General features: G+C 41.4%; 1 protein-coding gene across 1 annotated transcript; it reads right to left on the bottom strand.

Moving 5' to 3' along the window:
- Positions 1–26,758, bottom strand: LOC310958209 (unconventional myosin-VIIb-like; the record flags this gene model as incomplete). Its single annotated transcript, XM_083929057.1, has 48 exons — positions 26,663–26,758; positions 26,391–26,543; positions 24,408–24,476; positions 24,211–24,326; positions 23,979–24,106; positions 22,654–22,796; positions 22,272–22,385; positions 22,011–22,164; positions 20,525–20,601; positions 20,315–20,434; positions 19,836–19,978; positions 19,094–19,304; positions 18,821–18,956; positions 18,573–18,739; positions 18,306–18,446; positions 16,457–16,615; positions 16,158–16,250; positions 14,769–14,863; positions 14,506–14,590; positions 14,291–14,392; positions 13,899–14,015; positions 13,591–13,782; positions 13,226–13,495; positions 12,360–12,515; positions 12,188–12,253; positions 11,955–12,079; positions 10,364–10,490; positions 9,640–9,759; positions 9,334–9,507; positions 8,911–9,138; positions 7,873–8,040; positions 7,555–7,672; positions 7,084–7,207; positions 6,808–6,968; positions 6,529–6,710; positions 5,787–5,896; positions 5,531–5,685; positions 4,605–4,758; positions 4,358–4,513; positions 2,309–2,414; positions 1,573–1,686; positions 1,389–1,479; positions 1,204–1,310; positions 923–1,108; positions 680–796; positions 503–586; positions 230–349; positions 1–93 (listed from the first exon to the last, which is right to left on the bottom strand). Exons 2-48 carry the CDS (start codon positions 26,499–26,501, stop codon positions 1–3), a joined length of 6,285 nt encoding a protein of 2,094 aa, XP_083785183.1. The 5' UTR covers positions 26,502–26,543; positions 26,663–26,758.

The following is a 26,758-nucleotide window of genomic DNA, read 5'->3' as shown; positions in this document are numbered from 1 at the left end:
TCAGGAAAACATGAGGTTCTTTGGTCGAAAGGCCATTATCTGCCTCTCGTACATGGTGACGTACGATCTGAGAAGGTCCTCAATTGTGTCGGCCTAAAAAAAAAGAAGAGGAAATTCATTTCAAAATCTTTTCTCACACACGAACTCGTTTATAGAATAATAACGTGTATTGGCTCGCTCTGCAAGAAACATAAGAACAGCATGACATTTTAAAAAGGCAGCCGCTCACCTGTGTGGTTTCAAAGACAAAGGTGTAGCCCTTCACCAGGGTGCCGATGGTCATTTCGAAGTAGCCGTCTTCGCCCTGGTACTCTCCGATGCGGCTGAACGGGTGCATGACCAGCAGCTCCTAATTAAGATTGATCAAGATGCATTGACATGGGATGGTTTGATACCAGAAAACACAAACCCCGATCATAAAAACATCATAAACAGACTGAACATATACTGACACTAATAAGGAAGGGGTTACGTGTAACAATATACATCATATAAAACTCACCTTTGTTTCTGGGTCTATAAAGCTGACGCCTTGCTTGCTGATGGCGATCAAAAGTGCATACGGGTAGCTAGATTCGCACGTTTGCTGCAAAGTCAAATGCAAATGAAATCATTATGTGTCAAAACAGTTTTTCCCTCAAATTGCCAACGGTGCCGTCACTTCGTCCTGATGACTCACTTTAACGTCAAAGAAGGCGCAGCCGAAGGTTGGCCAACTGGCAATGGCTCTCAGGAAGGCGATTTTGGCCTCCTCCAGTGTGATGCCACTCTGCTTGTTGTAGGCGGAGATGATGTGCTGCAAGTGGAGCAAAGAGTGGGCACAGCTGTATAAAAGCTCCTGGTACCCCGCCCAAAGATCTATTCTTTTTTAAAGGATTGATATGTCATAATGTGCCCTGTTTCTGCACATTCCTTCCTTTACCTTCTTCCATTCCTCAGGGGACATGATTTTTAACTGGTCCGCAGGAACCAGCTCCTTCAGCATTCTGGGGATCATGACAAACTGCGACCTGTCTGAATCCACGTTGGCTCTGAAGAGCAGCCCGCCCAGGTTGATCATGTCCTCTTTCGTGCAGTTGTGGTATCCACGCAGGTACCTCGGCAGCTCCTGTATGAAAGCAAAAAAGAAAAAGGGGTCATGTGTCGTGATAACTGTGCGTGTTGAAAAAAACACCCTGCTGAATAAAGAGTATGAGTGAGTACCTGTGGGAAATGGAAAGTGAGGTCTGCAACCAGGTCTTTCCCCGGGCTCACGTTGAACCAAAGCTTCCTCTTAAAGATCACCAGATAGGGCACGTTGGCCGGGTTGCCTGGGAAACAAAACCCCCAGTTATAAATATGGAGAATCACAGACTATAAAACCTAAAGGAGGCAGTATGAAGCATTACCTTCTTTCGCTTTTTTCCCTTTCTTCTGAGGAATCTCTGAAGTCTGTCTTAAACTGTCAAAAAAATATTTCTGCTCCTCCAAACTTATGACCTATAATTAAAAACAGTGTAACATCAGTGTGTTAAACAGGGGCAGAAACACAGCCTTGGTTATTTCAGTCAGTGGAATATTACCCGGCCCCACCTTGTTTGGTATTTTCAGGTAAAGGCCGTATCCATCAGCTGAGCTCAGTTTGAGCTGAGAGGCAATACTGCAGCACAGGTCTTCGATTGTGGTCGTCGATTTCACCTCAAATATCTGTAAGTATATAAAACTAAATCTAAATTAACTGTAATGATCTCATCTCATCTCATCTTCAACCGTTTATCCGGGGTCGGGTCGCGGGGGCAGCAGCTTTAGCAGGGGACCCCAAACTTCCCTTTCCCTTTCCACATTAACCAGCTCTAACTGGGGGATCCCGAGGCGTTCCCAGGCCAATGTGGAGATATAATCTCTCCACCTAGTCCTGGGTCTTTCCCGAGGCCTCCTCCCAGCTGGACGTGCCAGGAACAGCTCCCTAGGGAGGCGCCCAGGGTTCATCCTTACAAGATGCCCGTACCACCTCAACTGGCTCCTTTCAACGCAAAGGAGCAGCGGCTCTACTCTTCTCACCCTATCTCTAAGGGAGACTTGTACCCGTGTAAATCTAAATAAACTGTTATGATATATTAACTAATTTCATATTAAAAATGCACATAGGTTTCCTTATATACCAAAGATGGACACCCTTAATAATAAAATAACCCATAACAGACAGAAATAGAGGAACGTTCAAACTTCCTTCCATTAGAAAAACAGTTAATATCATCATGACCAATGGACACGGTGGACTCTAATGGACGCTTCATCGAGGTGTTTAGGGGGAAGTGTTGTGTCTTACCCCACTTGTGTCATTTGGGAAGTGGACTTTATGGAAGATCTGGGTGCTGTTCTGTTGGATGGCGTCCACTTCTGCCATGTGGGGAGGAAGCTTCCTGGGCTCCTTACTGAGGGCACAAAAGCACTCTGATGAATGTATCGCACACGCACAAATAAACATGGTCAGAATACTTGAAATGAATCGTGCAACAATATCATAGCTGAGTCCTATTCCGTTTTACAGAAAAGACAGATTTCTGTTTTTAAAGTGGTGAACACGCTTGTGAAAATGTGATTTACTGCAGTGCACTGGTGATTTCTATTACTTATCATGACTAATACAGTAATGAACTGACATGAAGGAACTTTACAGCAAGTCTCTTTAATCCCTACTCATCCACTTTCTTTTCTTTTATTTCTATGGAAGAAAATAATTGACTCAGTGACCGAATACCAAATTTCAAATGTAGGTATTCTGTAAATAATTATGGCAGTTGTTTCCTTTAATATACACACTTTGAGGTTGAGAAATATCATGTTATTCCACCCTATCCATCAGAATATACTGCATTATATTGTATAGCAACATGTTTGTACTATCCGTTAAAGCTGCGATGTGAATGAAATGTTCAAACCCGGGGCTTCGTGTTTTTACGGCAGCACTATTCCATCAAATGTGGCTTTGAAATGACTGATTCAACAATGTCAGGGTGCTGGTTGTTAAAGGGAAAGCAATATGATGTACTGAGATGCACTGTAAACACTATAAATTGCAGGCAAAATTGCTTTGATAACTGCAGTTTGCACACATAAAGTGTAGTTTACTAGCCATAAGAAATACGACTCACCCTGTGAAAAAAAGACGGATAATATCTTCTGGTTTTACCCTGAAAGACACCCTGAAGCTGCATTATGTTAACTGTAGAATCCAGCATTTTTGCAGTTTGACCAAGCAGCAATTTCTGGGGCTGAAAAATGAAGCTAATACAAAACGTGCCAAAAAAATGCAGCTCCTTGAATGGCCACTTGAGGCTTGCTCCCAAAGCGAGTCGAACCCCATAGACCCCCGTGTTAAAAAGTCAAACTTTACAGCAGAAATTAACATATTTGCAGCTGCTGAGTTTGGTCTTTAGAGGCAATTTCCTCGTTCATGGCTACTGTACTGGGTGAATTCTTTTATACAACTCAACCGTTTAAATTATATTAAAGTGGTATTCCGGGTATTTTGGGCACGTACATACATCAAATAAGCCCTCGGAGAAAACAGCCGGACAGTTGGTAAGTCTCTAAAACACTCTTTTAATAAACTCTGGGTTCACTAACTACGTTGTTCATCCTTTTTTCTGTGTAGGGACTCTTCTCATGCTGCAGCAGAGGTTTGGTGTTATTTTGAGCAGTATTAGTGGTTAAAAAAGACGTTTGAATGCCTTCACCTCGCTGCCCCGAGCTAATCAGTGGTAGCCACATCCGGTTGTTAGCGACTCTCCCAGATTTCTCCGTTAATAGTTCATACAAGAAAAAAACTGTCTCGATGACTTATTTGATGTATGTGAGTGCCAAAAAAGACCATGAGATGATTTTGCACTGGAATTACACTTAAAGGCTTAAAGTTCTGCATAATTAAAGGAATGACGCTTTGAGGTACGTGTGACTAGTAGTAGGCGTCATTCGGCCCACATCAGGTCCATCCCCGCTCAGTCAGGCACTTCCAAGATGGCTGAAGCCGCACGCACTGATCTTCACAACCGCTCCTCAGTAACCTACGGATGAATTCACGGAGACTACGTCCATGTTTTATACCATCTATGAGTAAAAGTTAGGCTATTTCTACATCTGCTTTATCAATTTCAACCATTGTTTTTTAAAACATCACTTGTGAGTCCAAAACTAAATATCAATATATATATAATATAAAGACTAAATATATACATTTGAAGCTTCACATGGTGATTATACATTCTGGATTCTCAACCCAATACGAGTAACCGACCCTTTGTCCAGGATGTTGCTTTGTTATCTTGTTACATGTGATCATATTATTTCTCATTTCCGTTTCAAACTCCAGGCTGACCTGCGCATCCCCTTCACCCTCTGCAGACAGCCAGCAGCCAGCTGGTCTCTGGTCCGCGTCTGCAGGAAGCGCTGAGTGTGTCTCATCAAATTCGGACTGGGCGGGAACAAGCCTGAACAAAGCCACATGAGCTGCCAGCCACGCTCCATGCTCAACCTGAGAGGGAGAAAAAAAGGGAGAAAAAAGTATTGGATACGTTGGCTCTGGATTGCGTGTGAATGCTTTAACATGCACACCGAGGGAGCACCTGTTTGTGTTGTTGGTCATTTGTCTCATAATCTGGCAGTAGATCTCGTCCTGCAGAGCTTCATGCTGGGTGGCTGGACCGAAGATCTGGTTAGTCAGCTCCATAGGACTGCGAGCGTGCTTGATGGGGTAGTCGCCCATGTACTTGAGGATAGGTAGCAGCCGAGGTTAAGGATTGACACGGACTGTGATGAAACTAGACAATGGTCTGATCACATATAGTCCCTTTATGTGTTCAATACAGAGGGGATCTTAAGATACAAGGTACAGATTACAGACAGTTCATTGTGTGGGATCAATAATAAGTGGGTAAATATAACATTATTATCCGATTAAGAATCTGTGCTTTTCACATGGTTAAAGTGAAATTCTGGCGCAAAATCATCCTATGGTCTTTTTCATCACTTACATACATCAAATAAGCCATACACATAAAACGAAGCATCAGTGGGCTCCTTCCTTTTGGATTGCATTTGGTAATCGACTTGAATGGACTTTACTATGAGAGGAGCTGGTACCTGGGCCAGTTGGTAAGTCTTTCAAAACACTCTTTTAATAAACTCCGGGTTCACTAACTACATTTTTGGTGCTTTGTTTTCTGTGTCAGGACTCTTCTCATGCTACTGCAGAGGTTTGGTGTTATTTTGATCAGTATTGGTGGTTAAAAAAGACGTTTGAATGCCTTCACCGCACTGCCCCGAGCTAATCAGTGTTAGCCACGTCCAGCTGTTAGCGACTCTCCCGTATTTCTCCGTCAATAGTTGTTACAGAACTGTCTCGATGGCTTATTTGATGTATGTAAGTGCCGAAAAAGACCATGGGATGATTTTGCGCTAGAGTAAGTATCAGCGTTTTCCAACTTGAGTAAACTGTTACTGAAACAGGGATGCCCAAACTTGCGCTCATCTCCATCAGTTTCAAGGATATCAATGAAGGCGTTGCAGGCCTGGTGGCTGAGGTCAGTGTTGCCGACGAGGCTCCTCATCAGCGGCTGTTTGAGGGGTTCTCTGGAACTGGCCCACAGCCTCTCCCTGCTGACCCCTTTGGACGCCCCGTGTCGGCCAACATCTTTACCTGCAGGCCTGCGACAGGGAGGAAACAGCGCAAGTGCATCAGTGATATTGTCCTGTTTGCTACAACCTGACACTCATATAAAAGTTTAAAAAAGTGACTCGTGTGATACCTGAAGTGCTCAAATGCAAACTCCTTTAAAGAGACAGGAGCCACTGTTTCGTCTCGTTGTGTGGTATTTTGTGTTAATGAAATTTTCCTCTGCTGTGGACTGAGCAGTTCCTGATGGGTCAGAAGCAGATCATTAGTTACACCACAAGGGGGGCATGTACAAAACATCACTGCTGCAATCATAGACCTGTATTATTGTGAAATTGCCTCATTAGTTTTTGAAACATTGTTATTTAAAGGCTATATTATATATGGCTCACATATGGACTACCTAACATATTTATGTAAACTAATTTAAAAATGTTTTATACTCACTCTCTTTCTTATTGTATAGGAGGGCTCAACACTAACTTTTAAAAGTGGTTTTCAGGTTTCAGGTAACCAGGCATCAGACTTTTGGTTGCCAAAACTGGAAATATGGTTTCCATTTTTAGTCATTTTTAAAATTACAAATGTGTTTTTTGTTCAGGTTCAGCTGGTTCTTTGTCAGCTGAATCAATTTGCACATTTGTTTGTGATGTTAACCTCGCCATTGTCTCTAAAACTGACGTCTATTTAAATATCACTAACACCACAAATCTTAAAAATGTATTGATTTTGGGGTGCACTTTCTGCACTTTGCTGGTGGTTGCCAATTTCTAGAAACAACTTATACTGTTTATGTTTAAGTTTAATTCTACTGAAACATATTAATTATGCAACAAAAGATAACTAAAAGGTATGACATGTAAAGGTAACCCTACCAGCATGTCCTCGGTGGGCTTTTCAAGAGTGGGCAGAAACTGCATTACATCCTTATAGACCGCACCGCTGGCGCCCGTCCGCTGGTTTGTTGCTTTAATCCAGTTCTTATCAGGAGAACTCTCTTCATTGTTCTCCAGCAGCAGCAGGTCCCCTCGTTTAAGAACCAGGAACATGGGGTCATCTGCAGAAGGAACGAGAGAATCAGAGAGGCATGCGTTTTTTTATGTGCAGGAGATAAAAAAGACTTCATATGTGCAAGTGTGTTAGAATCTTCTTACCTGGTTTACTGGCATCCTGCTGAGCCAGTGCGTACACTGAGCGCTGTCTCAGCCCTTCCAGGTTTTTCTCTATATGCGCGGCCATGTCCGTAGCTTCCGCAGACTTCAGGACAAACTCTCCTCTGACTGTGGCCAAACTCATTGACTGAGAATGGGTGTCACTAGACAGGTTATAAACATAGTTTTTTATTAATTTGATACTTTCCAAAACGCACCTGAAAATGTTTTGCAAAGGGATTAGATTAAAACAAAGATAATTTACGAAGTTATTCATACATCATGTGTACATCCTTTACTTCTAGGTAAGGAATATCAAGGAGTCTCTTGTCCCTTCCTTCCATGAAGACGATGCCGCTCCAGTTTACAGCCACAACAAACCTGCTTATGGGCAAAGGAGGTCCTGTGGACAGATATGAGATTGCAAATGTTTCAGAAGGGTTGTAAGTAGGGATGCACCCTAAATGAGTAATTTACAGGAATATAGAAGAGTGTGATTGGCAAAACATACATATTTCACAGATACATGACATTAAATGGTGACATTGGTCTGCAGTAAGCCCAGGAATAAGATCTTTACCCTTTTAAAAATGTTGAAATTGTTTTTTATAAACAATAAATCCAAAGCATTTTAGGTCATACCAGCACACAGACATCGAATTATATCGAGACCTCCGTGGGTGTTGAGGAGCACCTGTACAGTATTGCATGTTAAATAGTGCGTGTAATATAAGCTTCATGTTGACTGACCTGACATCATTGAAACTTCATAAAACTTGGAGAAGTTCAGGGGCCATTGGTGTTGGGAGTCGCTGACCAGTTCTCCTTTAACAGCGTCTGTCTCCTGCTTCCCGTTGACATACGGACCCTGCAGGTTCAGAATGGAAGAATTATCCTAAGGTCACTTAATCTTATTTTGCCCATGTGACAAATTAAAAGAAATAAAAAAGTAAAGAAATAAAATAAAATAAAGATAATCTAGAACATATCAAATGCCAAACACACATTAGTTTCAGGCTCCAGTACAGTATCTCCTCTTGTCCGTTTGTCGGACTGCGTGCACTTTACCTGTAAGTGTGCTGCGCTGATGAGTTGGACCCATTTTGTCATTGATTTGTTCTCGATGAGTGTGGTGGCGATGCACTCCTCGACCACTTTCTGGACGTTGTCTTTGTTGTATGAAGAGCCAAACTTGATGTAATAATGCTTCGTTGCCATCTGGACGTACTCATCCTCCTGAGAGATGCAATACATTTTTTTACACAAACGGGTTTATTTGTATTTGTTGCTTACTTTGGACTAGACATTGATATAATTGATTATGCAAATCATGCTGCAATAGGAAAGATGCTGAGTAAAGCAAACATATCATAGTGGATGGCAACTCTGCTCTCTTTAAGATAATAAGTACCACTGGTATTTATGATTGCACATACTCTTTTCCTTAAAGCCCCTTTATTTTTAGGTTCATACTTGTATTTTGGGTTTCTACTAAAACATATGCTTTAACATAAAAAAAAATGTATTCTTTCTAATATTGCCTCTCTGTATTTGTATTCCCCCTCTGTCTGAAACGCTTTGTTTAACACCTGTCTCTTTAAGGCCTTTACTGGAAATTCACTGCCCTATTTAGTTAGCATTACCAGGTCTTCTGCATCTGCGCTTTGGCGTCCCCGCACCATCATTGCAGCTGGAGACAACTTTAACATTAATTTGGAGTCTGGTTTCAGGCTACATGACAAATGTTAGTTTAATATTCATTCTCCTTTTAGCTCTGTTTCGGTCTCCACCAACCCCCCGGGGAAACATCTGTCTCTTTAGCTACTAAAATGCTCCACTATGTTCACCAATGAGTTGCTAACGCTTACTTAACTTAACTGCCGTTTAGTGCTGGGAAGGTAGCGAACAGTTGGCTGCCTGCCACTGCTGTAAACAATGCTGATAAGAGCAGTCAGTGACATTAAACCAAAAAAAGGGCTGAAAAAGGCTAATACACGTGGAAGAGCTGACGGTGATAATGCTCTATGGGTTTGTCACTACGAGTGACTCATTTCATATTACACTTTTTACCCATTGTTAAACGTCCTCTCACTCACTGAGCCTCACCTTGTCACTGGTGTACTCTCCCGACTTGATTCCCATGATGACCTGTCTGTAGATTAGATCTGTGCTGATCGGGTCCACTGAGGAGTCATGCCAGGGTCTGAACAGTTCCTTACGAATGGACAGCGTCCAGGGGGCGTCCTTCTCCGCCTGGCCCTGCCTCCTCGCCTCTTGCTCGCACTGAGAGACTGCATCCAACACATGCTTCCCACAGCTGCCCAGGGACCACATCTGGAGACGAAAGACCAACAAGACATGAGTGAGTGTGGTTCCTGCCCAATCTTTGTGCTGTAAATTTAGCACTGATTAAAAACAAACATCCGGAAACTGGATTCACTCTAAGGGATAACCAAAGACATGTGCACATTTGTGTGGGGAAGGTGTGAAGGGATATGACGAGAGGAGAGAAAAGGAAGAAGAGCTCACCTTGTCATAGAGACTCATGTACAGGGAGAATCCATATGTGTCCTGAAGACCGATCTTGTCAGCCACAGCTTGACAGACTTCAGCAGAGGTGGAGGCCGAGTCCAGTTGTAGACTGACAGTTTGGTCATCCAGTAGAGTCACAGACACATTTACGGGCTCCTTGGACTTAGCAGCCTGACGGTGGGGAGAAGGAAGATGAGAAACCATCCAGCAATATGAAGAAAAGAAAATACGGTCAAGAGATGATGCAGATAAAAAAATTTAAAAAATCACAATAAGACCAAAATGTGATTCAGTGTTTTTTACCTGCTGCTCTATCCAACAGGGCAACTCTTTTCTTTCTCCGTTGGCTATTATACGACGCAGGCGCTCAGAACAGTATTCTCCGTAACCATTTGGCCCTCTGCAGACAAAACTCTCCAAATACTGTGGAACAGAGTAGTATATAACAGGTTAAATTAAACACACTGCTAAATGAAGAATGATAACAATGTTGGGATGGGATCACACCAGACACAACGCCAAATTGGGCCAAGGGCGTACCGGCCCCTTCCCTCTTTCCTCCCCCTCTACTTCTGGCACCCTCGCTCGGACCGCACCCATATTCAAACTTGGCCTTTCTTTTGATCGCAACAGCACAACTGTAAATATTTATGACTGTAGCTTGCACAGCTGTGACACTATTGCAATGACAAATTCTGGCCACAGACAGACACACGTATAAACACCTGGCAAAATATTCAAAACCAATTCTGATGAAGTTCCCGCCACATAATTAACTTGAGCTTTTATTCCATAATTGACTCTTTTACATTTTACAATATTCATCCAGTGCTTTTGATGTTGTATTATTTGACTTCTTTGATCATATCAACACAGCGGGAGAGTGTGAACTTCAAAGAGATAGTTACAATTATTAGCGAAGAAATCCTTGACCACGACAGTTAATAATAAAAGAGTTACCAGAGGGGAATACCCTTAAAATGCACAGGAAGCTGCTGCATTACTGAATGACCTGCTGCAGACTGACCTTCATGAAGAGGTCTGTCGGGGGGAAGATGCCAAGACAGATGGAGAGAAGGTTCCAGCCTTGCATACAGCTCCTCCTGTTCTTATTGTTCACCAGCTGCTTACAGATCTGGCAGTAAATCTCATCCCTGCACAGGCAGAAAACATGCATGTAACAGCGGTGCACAGATACAGATACAGTAGAGGAACTGAACAACGAGAGCAACAAGTTTCAGGAGTACGGTCTGACAGAAATGGGTTTTTTGAGACAATTTTAGAGCAGAAAAGTTTGAAAAAGGCGGCTGATTCATTGAATTTTTGAGCTGGCATGAAAATAAACCTTTTTTACACAGGTAGATCAAAGGTAGCCTTCTTTTCTAAACAAATAATTGAATTGAATATTTAAAATGTTTATACATTATACATATAAATGCATTTCTTTGTCAACCAATTCTAGAAATGAACTCTGAGAAAATAAAGAATAAATGAATAAAATAAACTGCTAAATAAACATGATGGTCAGTATTAGTCACTTGCTGACAATTTGAATTAAGAAATGAATTAATAAATACATTTAATAGCTAAATAGCACTGTATATTCAGTATCAGTCAATTTCCAAACATTTAATTGAAGACAATCAAAATAAAATGAATAACTGGGGTGGCTCGTGGCAAAGTGGTTAGAGCAGTCGCCCCATGTAAAGAGGATGAACAACGTGGTCTCATGGGAGGGCGTATAAATAGCACGCCACTTTTCATAACTTGCATGACTTTTCGCGTGCATGTCTACGCATATTAAGCTTTTCGCGTGTCATTTAACGCCCGTAGTTCCCCAGGGTTAGGGTTAGGGTTAGGGTCAGGGTTAGGGTAAGGGTTAGGGTTAGGGTTAGGGTTAGGGCATTTCACGCCCGTTATTTCAGCCATCCTTCACATGAAATATTGATTTAAAAACAACCCTCTGACAGAAAGCTCCACCGCTTCGTATTTCTCCGGAAAGTAGCAGAGAAATACGAACACATGGGTTTTCCCTCAATGACATTTGTGCGTGAAATGACAACGCCATCTCTGCACTATACAAGTCAATTGAGACTACATGGCGTGAAATGACACGCAAAAAACATGACATGCGTTGTAATTATACGCGAGATGGCTTGAGAGATATAGCGTGTCATTCACACGCCTTTTGGTGAGACCAGGCTGGGATGAAGGTCTGGCAGCGGCCGTGAGTTCAACTCCGACCCGAGTCCTTTGCTGCATGTCTCCCCCCCCACTCCATTTCCTGTCCGTCTATCTAATAAAAGGCTTGAAATAACTGCCAAAAAATGATCTTTAAAAAATATAATCAATAACTATATGTCCTAATTTCTAAAGCACCCCAAGTATTATTTACTGCATTAAATGTTTAGTAAAAAAAGGTTTTCATATCGGCACATATCGCAAAAAATATAGGCCGATACTAATAAATACTGATATGTCTTTGAAAGGCCAATATCAGCCAATAATATCAGCTGACTGATACATTGGTCTGGTTAAAAAGTTAATGACGAAAAACTAAACAGATGTGTATCTATGTTTGTTTTCCCCTATCATGTGAACAATCATCCCATTTTCACCTTATGTCTCGTCTCGACAGAGCGTATCCGATGATGATGTGTAGTTTTTCCACAGATGTAAGTGGCCTATCCAGTGCCGGACCCTCTCCGATCATAATGTCCTCGTCCTCTGTCAAGTTCTCTGGCTGGTAAAGACGACAACATCAAGAAGAACAGTTTAGCCCAGATGCACGTAATGAGCCCGTGCAGGAATAATGCATGACTGAGTGATGAATATCATCGACAGTGCTGACCTCCTCAGGGATAACAGAAGCTTTTCTGTTTCCACCAAACTTTTTCTTGTTCTTCCTCAGGATTTTCTATTCAGAAAACACGTGATAATTAGAGACAAGACGAATGACTGACAGTGAAGCTGATCTTTTATATCATACAGTTGCAGAAAAGAAGCTGTTTGTGATGTGTCACCTGGTCCAGTCCCACTAGGCTACTCAGCCTCCTGCCCTGCCTATGAGGCAGGTGACGCGAGATGGTGCTGGACGCTTGAGACAACGCGTCCGCAGGTTTTGGTTCTGGCATGTCCCCCATGTAACGCAATATAATCCACCACACAGTCAGACACGCCTGGAGGAAAAAGTTAGAAAACAGAGAAAACTTTGTACTTTATCCTTTATCCCTTATTTGGATCCCCATCAGCTTTCACAAAGTGGTCTTCCAGGGGTCTAAAATAAAATCACACTATATCAATGAAACAAAAACAAAAACAAGGTAGCTATATTCACAAAACTAAAACAAACAACAAAACAAAAAAACAAAACAAACTCAGCCTAATAAATAAACATTTTAGTTTAGTTTATTAGGATCCCCATTAGCTGCAGCAAATGCTTTGAATACTATACTATACTATTCTTCCTGGGGTCCGACACATGCATACAATTATAATACTGCATTATCAACAAGCACAATTACTGTAGATCTAAAAGTGATTAATTCATTTATGTTTAAGTAACTTTTTAAAAGAGGGTCTGTGTTTCCTGTGTCTAACGCTGACGGGGAGCTTATTCTACGCAGAAGATGCTCTACAAAGAACGGTTCTCATCATTAAAGTTGCCCGTGCACCAGATGACCAGTACTCACTTGACGTGTGATTTGTTCATGACAAAAACCTGCGTAAATAAGCTCTTCACAAAGAAAATGTGGTGAAGTGTTCAAAATAACATTATGCATAAATAACAGGAGACATATATGTAATTTATCCTCAGCCACGATAATCGTTTATGCATCGCGCACACGTTAGCACATTTGTTGCCCCTCTCTCCTCTCTGTCCACTCACCAGCACGTCGCCCTCGTCGTCGTGGGGCAGGAGAGGCTGCTTGAGTCTCTGGTTGAAGTGTGTGTGGCCGATGTTGCTCTGGAAGTTGAGGATGCTGAACTTGAAGAATGAAAACTCGTCGCTGCCGTCGTCAAACTCGTCGTCTTCCTCCTCCTCCAGCGACGGCGTCGGGGTTGTTGAGACCGAAGCTGGAGCTGTGATTTCCACCTCTGGTGTCTCGACTGAGGTTTCCTCCACCGGCTCTGGCATGTTCCTCCTCATCTTTAAAGTCTACATTAAATCAGCCAATACATGAGTTATAAATGAGAAAAAGTCAAAGGAGAAACATTTATTAATTAGATTACGCATCTGACATATTGGCTGACCACAAACGTATCCGATTCTGGTGCTTTCTGTTCCACCACTTCCACAGGAGGCGTTGGCTGGAGATCATAGGTGTTCTCCTCTGACTCCTTTTCAGCGACTGGCTCAGGCTCCTCCTCAGCTGGCTGCGACATGGCGATAACTTTAAGCCGCTGACGAAGCTCTGAAGCAATCCGCTCTTGGTTCTCTTTCTCCTGGCGTAAAAGGGAAGCCTTTGAGGGGGTTGGTGGTGGGAGGAGAGAAGATATGGAAAATCTGAATTCAACACACTTCTTTCTTGATATTCATTCTGTTATTTCTGATTTCTTACCTCCTCCCTCATATTTTGAGCTATTCTTCTGGCCAGGGCTCCTCTGCTGTGAGCCTGCAGCAGTATGACGGCCTCTCTCTTCTTCTTCCAGTCCTTCCTCACCCAGTAGCCTCGAACCTAGAGTTCATCAGAAACTATTAATCATCTTGTTTAATAACTCATTAATATTCTTATCAATACTAATATGGTTTTGTGTTGCAAATGGACCTAATGAGGAGTAGGCTTTACTTCTCTGCAATCATAATAAGAATAGCAGTACAATTTAAAAAGCATTTCAAATATAAAAAAGAAGTGAAAAATGTCTCCCAAAAAACATAAAAAAAAATGCATTTGAAGCATGTTAAAAAAATAAAAATCTATACATTTAAATATATATACTTTAGAGTACATGCCTGGCTTTGTATGGTGAGGGCCGCATCGCGTTGTTTTTTGTACTGACACTGAAGCTTTCGACCACGGATCTTTGATATCAGACGTTCAAATCCCTGCTGGATCTGTACGGAGCGAAATTAGAACAAAGGACGAGGTCACCGGACGTGAGATGAGTTATGGCAAACATCCAGGAGAGAGGATGATGCCAGCTGTCAAAGGATATTGAGCATCAGACCTTTCTTCGCAGTTTCTCCTGTCTGTAAGCTCTCCAGTGTTTCTGCAGCACCACAGCTGCCCTCCGCTTCTTCAGGAAAGACTTTCTGCAAAAAGAAACACAATCCTTAATCACCCACTGTCACAACATAACATCTCGTAATGGACTTTTTATGACACTCAATGTATTAATAAAAGTATAGAAATAAACAGACAAATATTGTACCCATGACCTTATTCAGTTCTGAGGGTGATTTCCCCTTTTACTCTTCTAAGAATCTGCACCTGTCTTTGTGTCCCAGCATGACCCTCTGGATCACCAGAGCTATGGTGCTGAGGCTTTGTTCCCTCAGTCGTTCCAGGACGGCGTCGTGAGCGTCCTGAAATAAAGTGAAAAAGACAAATTTCTTCTTTCTGATATCTCTAGAAATTCCTTGCAATTAGGGCGCAAAATGAACCTTTTTGTCCACCACCCACATGGCTAATTATTTTGATTGATTTATATAATATAAATCCAGCGCAAATTCATCCCATGGTCCTTGTCAGCACTTACATACATCAAATAAGCCATCGAGACAGCTTTTTTGGTGTAACAACTATTAGCACCATCCGCTAGTCATACGCGGGTAAAATATGCAAGTGGCTATTAGATTTGCTTCTCTCATTGAGTGGCTGGTCAAATTTGAACATCAAAGTGTAATTCCCGCGTAATATCCTCCCATGGTCTTTTTCGGCACTTACATATATTAATGAGTCAATTCAGCCAAATCAGACAGGTTTTTTTTGTGTATGAACTATTAACGGATAAATCTAGCAGAGTCGCTAACAGTTGGACGTGGCTATCACTGATTAGCTCGGGGCAGTGCGGTGAAGGCATTAAACGTCTTTTTTAACCACTAATACTGCTCAAAATAACACCAAACCTCTGCAGCAGCATGAGAAGAGTCCTTACACATAAAACAAAGCACCAACAACGTAGTATGTGAACCCAGAGTTTATTAAAAGAGTGTTTGAAAGACTTACCTTCTGGCTCCTGTACCTGCTCCTCTCATAGTAAAGTCCATTCAAGTCGATTACCAAAGTAAATCCAAAAGGAAGGAGCCCATTGGTGCTTTGTTTTATGTGTAAGGACTCTTCTCATGCTACTCTACTGGATTTCTCTGTTAATAGTTCATACACAAAAAAACCCTGTCTGATTTGGCTGAATTGGCTCATTAATGTATGTAAGTGCCGAAAAAGACCATGGGATGATATTGCGTGGGACTCACACTTTGATGTTCAAATTTGAACAGCCACTCAATCGATTACCATGTTTTTTTTGGGCTGGTGAGAGAAGCAAATCGAATAGCCACTTGCATATTTTACCCGCATGTGACTAGCGGATGGTGCTAATTTTGTACCGACCTTGCAATCAGATTCAATAATGATCCAAGATTAAGTCAAACGTTATGAAAAGCAACTAAATCAAGTCAACTGCAGCTTACAGTAATGATTGAATAGTGCACAAATGACCTAAGAAAGAACATAACATCAACGGCAGATGCTATTTCATATTACTGATGCTACTTTACGAGTTAATACTGTTACTGTTAAAACTGCAGTAATGTTCTGCTGTGTCAGAGAAATTGAGAAAAGCTGTGGTACAATATGGTTTGAGTTATAAGTTTTCCTCACCCTCAGGAAGATCTTGGTCCGGCCTATTTTCCACTCGTCCTCTCCTTCGATCATTGTCTTGCAGATGGCTTCACAACAGGCAGCAGCTGTCTCCTGGAGAGACAATAAAGACGCTGACGAGAAACTGATGACAGCCCAGAAATTCCTCCGGAGGGGAAAGACGATGAGGTGAGTAAACCATCTTTGTGTGCAGTTTTATCTTCACTGACATTTAGCAAGAACATTTTTGGATTTCAACAAATATGACACTGATTTGATGAAATCAACACTGTAAAGTGTAAGACTATATGGTGACTGACAGTTTTGGGGTCACAGACGGTCGTCTTCAGGAGCACCCTGTAGCGCTTCAGGAATTCATCAAAGGTGTGGCGGATTGGGTATCCCAGCTTCCGGATGCGGATGGTGTCCATCATGCCGGAGTATCTCAGCTGACGCATACACAGCTCTCTGTCAAACGCCTGGAGGGGAACACATTCAAGTGGTTGTGAATATTCTGCCTACGAGGGCCTAAGCAGCATGTCTGTCTCCTTCACAGCAAACAAGTCCACTGTTTGTCTTACATTAATATTATTGTTATAATATTACAGGCAACCTGCTTCAGGCAATCAATCAGGCAATTATTTCAGGCAAATTACATATACATGCAACAAGCTGGCGTTTAACAGGCTCTGTATAATGTTTACCATGTTCGCCATTGTATTCTAGTGTGTTAGCATGCTATCATCTTGTCTTTAACACTAAATTAGTACAGCGGAGGCTCGACATATCCTTGGTTTTGCAGGTATTAAACCAAACAACTGCACAAATAGATAAGTGATTACAAATTAATTTGAGGGGAACATTGACGTGTTTACCAAATTTCATTGCAATCCATGTAAAAATAGTTGTTTTACTGAAAACAATTGTTGTGACATTTTACTGAAAATGACAAGTTTCAACCTCATGGTGGTGGTAGAGGAAAAGTCAGAGGACCACCAAATTGATTTGGATTCATCATCCAGGGACGAATATTTTAGAAAGAAAAAAGATGTTGAAAAATGTCGCTGCACAAGTGAAAACGTTGACCTGCTAGTGGCACAATAAGAAATTTGTCCTCTGGGGATCATGAATGTTTGCACAGAACTGCTTGGTAAATGTAGTGGAAATATTCCTGTCTGAACCAAAGAGGTGGACCGACACATTGACACTTACACGGCTGAAAAAGTAATGGTGAAGGAACCTGAACTGTACTAAAAAACGTTTCCAGTTAGTACTTTATGTTTATTAGCAGGTTATATTTTACGGTAAAACAGGAAGAGATTGTTTATCCAGTGCAAGGGCAGATGGAAAAATGAATTTGATCCTCATTAGGGGCGACACTACAGGTGAACAGGGCAATAGATAATAATAGATATCCCCATGAATCATTCCCAGTTAATTATTTGCATTAAGGTAAATATTTTTCTGTGATTGTATTTTTAAATACACCAATGAGTCATTATTTTATTTTACAGAGGGGATTTTGGACATGTCTTTTTATCACTCTATAAATCAGATAATACTGACAACAGCAATAAAATAAAATACAATACATAATCCAGTTTCATCATGTTTTCAGGAATTAAATGTTCTATAAATCAGGCTATAACTGATAAATGAGCAAACTCTTGTGCAAAAAACTGGAGCGTGTGGTGTACGTAAGTGCTGCTGAAGTGAAGAAAAAAAACTAATTTTGAGAAAATTACCTGAAGAGATACATAATGTAAAATCCCAAATATTACACTGCAGGTGAAAAGGCTAAAAAAAAATATACCATGCAACTTCCCCCAGATGAATACTTACATTAAGACAATCAAGCAAATAAATCCTAATCTAGTACATTATGGTGAATTTAGGAAAAATCGACTCAATCAGTAGTAAACTAAACACCTAAATGTGTATTTTTGATGTTTTCTTCCCACTAGTCTGAAAGAAGACGTGCCCTTTATCTCAAAATTGACCTGTACCTCACGCCAAAGGCGAAAGAAACAAATGCAGACGGGGAAAGTCGACTCACCGCGTCAGCTTTGCTATGTCAAGACACAACGGGTTTGAGCGGAAATGTCTTAATTTTGCACAAACACCACTAACATCCATCTATACAGCAATAGTTGCTCTTGTGTCGTTCACCTCAGACTGCTTCTCATTGTTGGGTTTGAAGCAGCGAATGAAGAAAGGCTGGCAGGCAGACAGAGCCTTCATGAGGGAGTCCAGAGACTGACGGAACTGACCGCTCAGCGTCACCACTTGTTTCCGGTTGTCAGCCTGGGCCTGCACGGGTCGCAGAGAGGAGACCAAAATCAGAAATACCGTGGTAACATTCACACCAATGTCAGAGTTTAACTATGTACGGACAAGTAGATCATATATGCAGCACAATGGAAGTAAATGACATACCCGCAGAGAGCTCTTAGGTGTCATGATAACCTTCTTGTTGTTACTGATCTTCACTCCATTGGTCGAAAGTTCACTCTCAAATATCTGACGGAGCAGCTTATTGGTGGTCATTTCAACCATCTTGATTATGTCGAAACTTACGGCATCTCTGTTCTTTTCCAGAAACCCTTAACGAAAAGATGAATAAAACATTAGTGACCTCACGGCGGACCTTTAGTCTTAACTTTTTTTGCATTTTGCTTTTGTACCTTTGGAGTCGTAGTAAACCACGCCAGCATAGTGGCGAATCCCAAAGTCTGTGTCGCGTTCACTTTTGGAGGCGATGTAGGTCTTGTTCCCTTGGTGTTGCGCGTTCATCTTGTTCAGCATGGTGACGTCTGTGCCCTGTGTCGCACCGAACAATACTTTGAATTAGACATGAGCAGAAATATTCGACCGAACCGGCAGATTTTACAGTAAAGGCTTAAATAATGTTTTGAGGGTAAATGGATTAAAAAAGCAACACAGTTTAGCACCATCACCTTTGGAAAATGGCTTTCTTCGTCGATCAGAGCCAGCAGGTTACAGGGTTTCACAGCCAGGACGTCCAGTATGTTTTGATTGTCACTGAATTTGATGTTATTCCACACAATGTCCTCTTTCAGGTACTCCTTCTGCTCCAGCTTGAAGATGTGGCCCACGAAGAACTGCTGCAGCTTCTCATTGGCAAAATTAATGCACAGCTGCTCGAAGCTGTGAAAAGACATAATGGCATGAATTTTTAAAGGTCCCATTTTTCCAGGTTTTTTTTGGATTATAAGGCAGGTTCAGGTGAAATATACATACTGTGGAAGTATCAAAACCCTCCACAGAGAAATGCACACAGCCTGTATTCAGAAACTGTCTTTAAACGAACTGTCAAGACTCCTGTACGATTGTGATGTCATAACTACACTATACTATATATAGGTGCTGCTACAGTGCCGTTACAGTCATTCCCCGACTGCAATGACAGTGCAAAGAAATCTGAGAGTGCAGATGTGGAAGACCTGGAAACATGGACCTGGTAGAAACATAAAATACAAGTATGAACCTGACAATTATCATAATGTTGCTTTTAAGCAACCGTAGAGTTGTGCTAATCTCTGAAGTGTGTGTGTGCGTGCGTGCTTGCGTTCGTGCGTGAAGGCGTGCGTGCGTGCGTGCATGCGTGTGTGTGTGTGTGAGTGCGTGTGTGCGTTCGTGCATGTGCGTGTGTGTGTGTGAGAGAAGAAATGTCCTGACCTGTTTGTGTAGAAGTTCTCAAAGCCAAAGATATCGAGCAGGCCGACAGACAAGTAGGAGGATTTGGAGCTTTTGGTCAACCTCTTATAGATGATGCCGTTGATTTTCTTGACGATCCATATGAACAGCTTATTGTAGATTGCCTGAAAGATCGGCCACAAAAATAACAGTTAAATTTGATCTTCTAAGCATGAACAATCGCTCCAACTATACCCAGAATATTAAGCACTGAAGTGTATTTGTGAGTGGATAGTTGCTTGTCCCGCACCCTCCCAACATTGGCTGTATCTGAAAGCTCTCCTCGTTCATTATCTCTCTGCAGTCAAAAGGTAAAACCACCTCATGCTGTTTAATTAGGGCACTTCCTTATAACATGTAGTACGTAACATTTATAATGTGATATCCTTTCATCCAGGGTCAGGATCCAATAAGGAAGAAGGGGGCATTCAGGTTTACTGTCACTGGGTCAGCTTCATTACCTTGACAAAGGCATCTCTACAGTCAGAGGCCTGTTCGCAGCTGAGGGGTTTGGTTACCCTCTCTCTGTTGGTCATAAAGGACCGATGGGTCAAACTCGCCGCCAGGGCAGACTTATGGACCTGAGGAAAACAGACAAGAACTCCATCGTTTTATTGCTGAGGAATGACGATCTGTTAAAGGCAGGTTCGCGTGTTGTGGCGACTGCTCACCTCCAGCATTGACGCTGCGATGCTGAAATGTTCTGACCTGCTGATATCACTGGTTTCCAAGTTGTTGTGTGTGTTGGCTGTTGGGAAAATCAAATGTTAGACCAACAACTAAAAAAACAGCAGCTCATAGTGCTGCAAAGGCAGACGAGGTCACATCTAGTGTCATTAAAGTGTAAAGTGTAAGCATTAAAGTGTAAAGTGTAAGCATTAAAGTATAATTCTGCCTCAAAATTATCCCATGGTCTTTTTCAGCACTTATAAATCAAATAAGCGTAGTAACAACTATTAACGGAAAAATCCGGGAGAGTGGCTAACACTGACACTAACACACTAACACTAGGCCAATAGCCAATTTAATTACATTTTAAGATAGGCCCCTACGGTTTCTGTGGTAACAAAATCACGCAAATATACAAATATTATAACGCAGACTCCATGGGGCCCTACATTTAGTCAGCCACCCAACTGTAGTTTAAAAAAAGTGTTATAAATACATTGAAAACCCTGATGCTTAGGCCCAGTGGGACTTCTACTGCATCACCTATCAGATTTTATTTTATTTTTATTATGAATTTAAAAGCGCAATAATTCAGTTGAGTATTATGTGACAATAATCCCAGAGGAGAGCACTTAAAAGCATTATTAAAAACACTTATTTCCACAGTCGTCCTCGATGGAAACAAGCAAATCACAACAAATCAGAACATAAACTGGCTAGTCCCCTTTGTAACTCCACCCCCGTATTTTCAGTCTTAAAGGTGAACCATCAACTTTCCCCACAGAGCCACCTTAACTTTTGTTTTAAATGGAGCTAGAGTCGTACTTTAACTATGCTACATTAATTTAACAGCTATAATTACTTTGCAGATAAAGTTATCATCTCCAAGCTTATGCAATACAATGCATTGGTTTATTAGTGTTGTTGCTTAATCCACCGAACACTATATAAATTAAAATGAGTTTAACCTCAACCAGCTCAAGAAAATGCTGTTTGCACCAGAATAAATAAGATGTAGATGATAAAAACTGACAGTAGCGCTTTTTCATATTACATTATTTTTCATTTTTGTGCTTTTGATACTTTAAGAAGCTTTTATTGCAATTCAATTCAATTAAATTTTATTTATAGTGCCAAATCATAACAAAAGTTATCTCAGGGCACTTTACAGAGTAGTTATAGACCACATTGACCTATTTATGATTTACATAGACCCAACAATTCCCCCGTAGAGTACGGTGGCAACGGCAGGAACGTGGAGCAGACCCAGCTCTGTGGACCTTTACTCCTATTGTGGTCCTGCTTCTTTGCATTGTGCACTTTTTACTGTGTTTTTATTTGCTTTTGATATTGGATCATGATTTAGCACACAATAAAGTCAGGATTAGAGTGTAGCTGTTATCCTGCTGAACGTATGCTCCCTCTGTTTTATGTTTGTTGAGACAAACCTGACACCAAATATAACTAAACTAATATGTTTGAGCTCACCTTGGAAGCAGACATTTCCCAGGTGTAATATGGCTGCCAGCAGCTTGAGGATTTCCTGAAACTGGCTTTCTGAGAAAGTCAGGATTTTCATCGCAGAACGAATACACTTGTAGTCTCTAGCATCATCCCTGCCCTCACACACGGTAAGGCTGCCCTGCAGATCAATGAGAGGGGAGGATGAAATTATTTGCTGTAGGTACATAATGTGTCATCAGTTTGGGTTAAGGTGACGGGATGAGCTGCAGGTAGCTGTTGTAATACCTTAGAAAGGAATCTGTACTCCCTGGCATCTCCAAGGCTCAAAGTTTTCTTCTCCTCGGCTGTGACTCCTGCCAGCATGCAGTAAAACATGTGGTAGTTTCTCTCCCCCAGAGCCTGAGGCATTGGAGCAGAAACAACACATTTCATTATAACTAAAAGATCTACTAAATATGTTTGAAAGGTGTCACTTGCACTTGGCTTCAAGGTTTTTCCTTTCAGTACAGTGAGTGAGAGCGATGACAGGCAGCATGGAAATAACTACTTACTCTACAGAGAGCTTGTTGCCCATGATAACGACATGTTTATCCAACCAGCCCTGCTTTTATAGGTCATAAATCCGCACCCTGACAGATAAGAAGTGCTTTAGACTGAGCTACCTCACCTGATGGCAGACACGAGACTTTTCCAAAAGATACTGCTCCACGCGAGCACCTTCAATCACTCCCTTTTCGTTGAAGAAGATCTCCAAATATTTCCCAAAGCGACTGGAATTGTCATTGCGGATTGTTTTTGCATTTCCAAACGCTGTATGGGGCAGAAGAGAGACGTTTGAGCACTGATTGTTTCTTAACTTATCCCTAAACAGACTCAGTCATTGGTACATCTTTATTTCATCTCATCTCATCTCATCTTCAGCCTCTTATCCGGGGTCTGGTCACGGGGGCAGCAGCTTTAGCAGGGGACCCCAAACTTTCCTTTACCGGGGCACATTAACCAGCTCTAACTGGGGGATCCTGAGGCGTTCCCAGGCCAGTGTGGAGATATAAATATATAAATATATAAATAGATATTAATCTAGATATAGATAAATATCTTTATCTATCCGGAAATTCTCAATTCTGCTCCAATACAACCTATGTGTACAACCTTCAAACCCCTTTTAAGACCCTTATCAGGTATTTTAAGACCTCATCACCACTTCAAGTTCTAACGGGTTACATCAAGGACACACTTTAATTTAAAATGTATTATATATTGGTGTAAAGGGACCTTTGTGTAACTTTATCAAGCAGCCGTCAGTCGGTGGGGTCAGTGAGCGAGCCTGCTAATGGTTGTCCTTTTCAGACGACGTCATATCCAGCAGATTTCCATAAATAAATTACACAGAATCCCTGTACACGGCCACGCAATGATGAAATCCATGCAAACTTTGGCGTACAACCTCTCTGCAGAAATATACATATTGGAGCCTCAAAATGGGGTTTAATTCTTTTTAATAATAATTTAAGGGTGTCAATTATTGCTCAATTGATTTGTCAGCTTTTATGCATCATTCTTTCATGCAGTAAAGTGCTAGACAACACCCTGTGTGTTTCCGGGACTTGTTTTTATGCTTTCTGTCCCAAATACCCGTACACAAATTGGAAAAGGGAATTTGTGTACTGGACTTGATACTCAGGATAGATGTTTTTAAGTCCAAAATGAAAGATGTGGAGAGCAGTTTCATTGTGTCTGGTATTGTGACTGATTCTTTTACTTCTCTGATGTAAGTTCCCTTGGCTTAATCATTTGCTTCCAATGGATTGTGTCTCTTTTTGTGTTTTCTGGCAATAACTGTGTGTTTGTATTTTTGCTGCTGCCCGTCGTCTTGGCCAGCTGTCCCTTGAAAAATATATTCTTAATCTCAATGGGACTGTCTCCATTCAATAAAGGCTAAACAGAAATTGAATAAATAAACAGTAAAGTCCAGTTGTGCTGATGTATTACCTTCTAGTATTGGATTAGACTCCAGGATCTGATGTTCAATCTGCTGTTCCGAGAGCTCACCACTGACCGCCGCCAAGTACTGCAAGATCAGCTTAGTGCTCTCTGTCTTCCCTGCCCCTGACTCCCCACTGAGGAAAAGATAGAAGAAACTAAGGAGTGATCAAAAACATTTACTGTCTTCAAGATTGCTTATCGACGACAGTGCCCAGGTGAGAGATTTTGAGATTCTGACCTGATGATGCAGCACTGGTTCCTGCGGTGGCGCATCATGTTACAGTAGCAGGCTTCAGCGATGGCGAAGATGTGCGGAGGGAGTTCCCCCAGCTTTCGACCATGGTACAACTTCACCTGAAGGACAACAGGATGCACGCATGAAACACTGTAATCTGTGATAAAAGGGAAACTGATCTAATACCTCACCGGCCTCACCTGGTCAACTGAATATAGAGGAAAATCCTTGTATGGGTTCACCGCCACCAGCACAGAGCCTGTGTAGGTCTGCAGTCAGAAAAAAAAATCAGCTGAGTAAGACATGTAGGATATAGGGCTGTTCACTTAGTGTTGATTTCCCCAGATCATGAGATCCAAGCGTCTTTTTGCCATCACCCCAATACATTAATGGAGGTGATCGATAGGAAGATGCAGAAATGTTATTATGAGTTTTATGTGTGAACTCTGGCTGTGTTCATTGTTTTGTGTTCCACTGTTTTCACACAGTGCATTCTGAGGAGACGGCAGATTGCTATGGGAAAAGCCAAGATAAGTTACTATGTTTTTCTAAATATGTCACCAGGACAACTGTTAAATGACTTGATTCAGGAGGACATGTTTGAGACACTGATGTTTAAGTGTACTATGTATTCTCTTCTTGTACAAGAATACATTTAATCTTTATTATAACTCCAGTCTGATTCCGAACTGGTCCTTATGTTAACAGTTTTTCATACAGTTATGGGCTTTTTTTAGATGCTCAAGCATTGAAAAAATGATAAATTTGACAGAATCATCAGCAACACGTCTTCCATTTCTATCCTCCAACGTATGGTGGAATTGTCTCTATTTGTGCAAGGGAAAACACACAAATGACAATTTAAAATAGCACCTAAATTATGGAACGCTCTGCCTGTGTTGTTAAAATCTGCGGATTTTTTGGATTATTTTAAAAGTCAGGTTGGTATAGACCAGGGGTCTGCAACCTTTACTATCAAAAGAGCCATTTTGCCCCCTCTTCACCAAGTAAAATTTGTCTGGGGCCGCAAAACACATTTGTTCTCACACCTAATAAAGTTGTATATATAGTTATATATACAAAAAAAACTACAGTTTGTTGCATTTAGGAAATTATAGAACAAAAACTGAAAACTGTTGACCTATTATTCCTATTCCTATTATGATTATTATTACCTGTTATAAAAATAAATTGTTGTTCGTTAATTTCTCACCACATATGAAGCATACAGGTAAGCCATCAATGAAGTGAAAGCAAATGTATCTCTCCACGCAACACTCTCTTCTCCTCCGATCATTTTTTTTGGGGGGGGATTTATCCACGGTTAGCGTACTGACAGTGCAGGTCAGAAACTCAAGATTAGCAGGGAAAGGTGCTGAGCTATAGCCATAGCATGTGACGCATATTTTAGTTTCACATAATATTTTTTTTAAATCACCTTGAACTCCAAGATTACAGGTGTTTCCTTTGAAAGATTGTCCACTGTGCAAAAAACACAATATTTATTTCCATGTTATTTTTTAGCAAAGCTAAAGGGAGCCACTGAAAAGGGGCTAAAGAGCTGCATTAGGCCCAAGAGCCGCGGGTTGCAGACCCCTGGTACAGACTAATCTGTGTTGACAGGCATTTATGTATGCACCTGGTCAATTAGATGCCTACACTGTAAGTCTTAATTATATTATACTAAATAAATACTGTAATATGTCTCAAAACAACCTTTTTTGTTATGACTTAATACTCAATATCTTAGATTATTTTATTCGTGTCCCTAATACTCTGTTGTTGACTAGAATTTCGGCCTTTTAGTTATTATCCTCGCTCTAATTTTCAGATGTATTTCAGCAGCATTGGCGTGTTTATTTAGCCTCAACATCGCTTCTTATTCATTCTGTTTCATGGAAGAATAGAGAGAGACTATCAGCATGGCAAAATAAATAGGATACCAACAAGGGCAAGTAGGGTAAACCTGCTATTTTGTCATTTATGTAAACCAGCCCTTTAATAATTAATGTAATAAATAGCCTGAGATCATTTAGCTTTTGTAGTTCAATTCAAGACTCATGTCAGCAAAACATTTAAGAGGGAAAGTGGACTTGCAAAAGTCAAATGTATTCACCCGAGTGGCAGGTTGATCACTTTTGAACCAAGACACAGTTTGTGTGTTACGCGTGCGCCTTACGTACGTAGATGATGCCTTGTTTGTGTCGGAGCAGCAGGTTCCTGAGGAGGCAGGCCTCGGTCATGTCTCCCAGCTTGATCATGTCATCCACGCCCTCCACTGATGTCGGGTGCATGATCCTGAGAGAGGCCTCCTGCTCCTGGGACAGACTCTGCTCCTTAGGGGGGTCAAAGCAAGGAATAAAAATGACACTTTTAAGGTCTGGTAATGTTTTTATGACACTTGGTGTGAACAGACACACATTACTGTTTATCTAAGCCAGCTAAGGGTGTTTACCTTTCCCTCATCGTCCACCAGTAACCGCTGACCAGATGGTGTTACTTTGACCCTTGCTCCGATGGGTACCCCGATGTTAGAGTCCACCCAGACCCA

Source organism: Echiichthys vipera (genome assembly GCF_963691815.1).
Source record: "Echiichthys vipera genome assembly, chromosome: 15".
In the NCBI taxonomy this organism is placed as follows: Eukaryota; Metazoa; Chordata; class Actinopteri; order Perciformes; family Trachinidae; genus Echiichthys; species Echiichthys vipera.
This window is presented reverse-complemented; position numbering and strand designations above follow the sequence as displayed.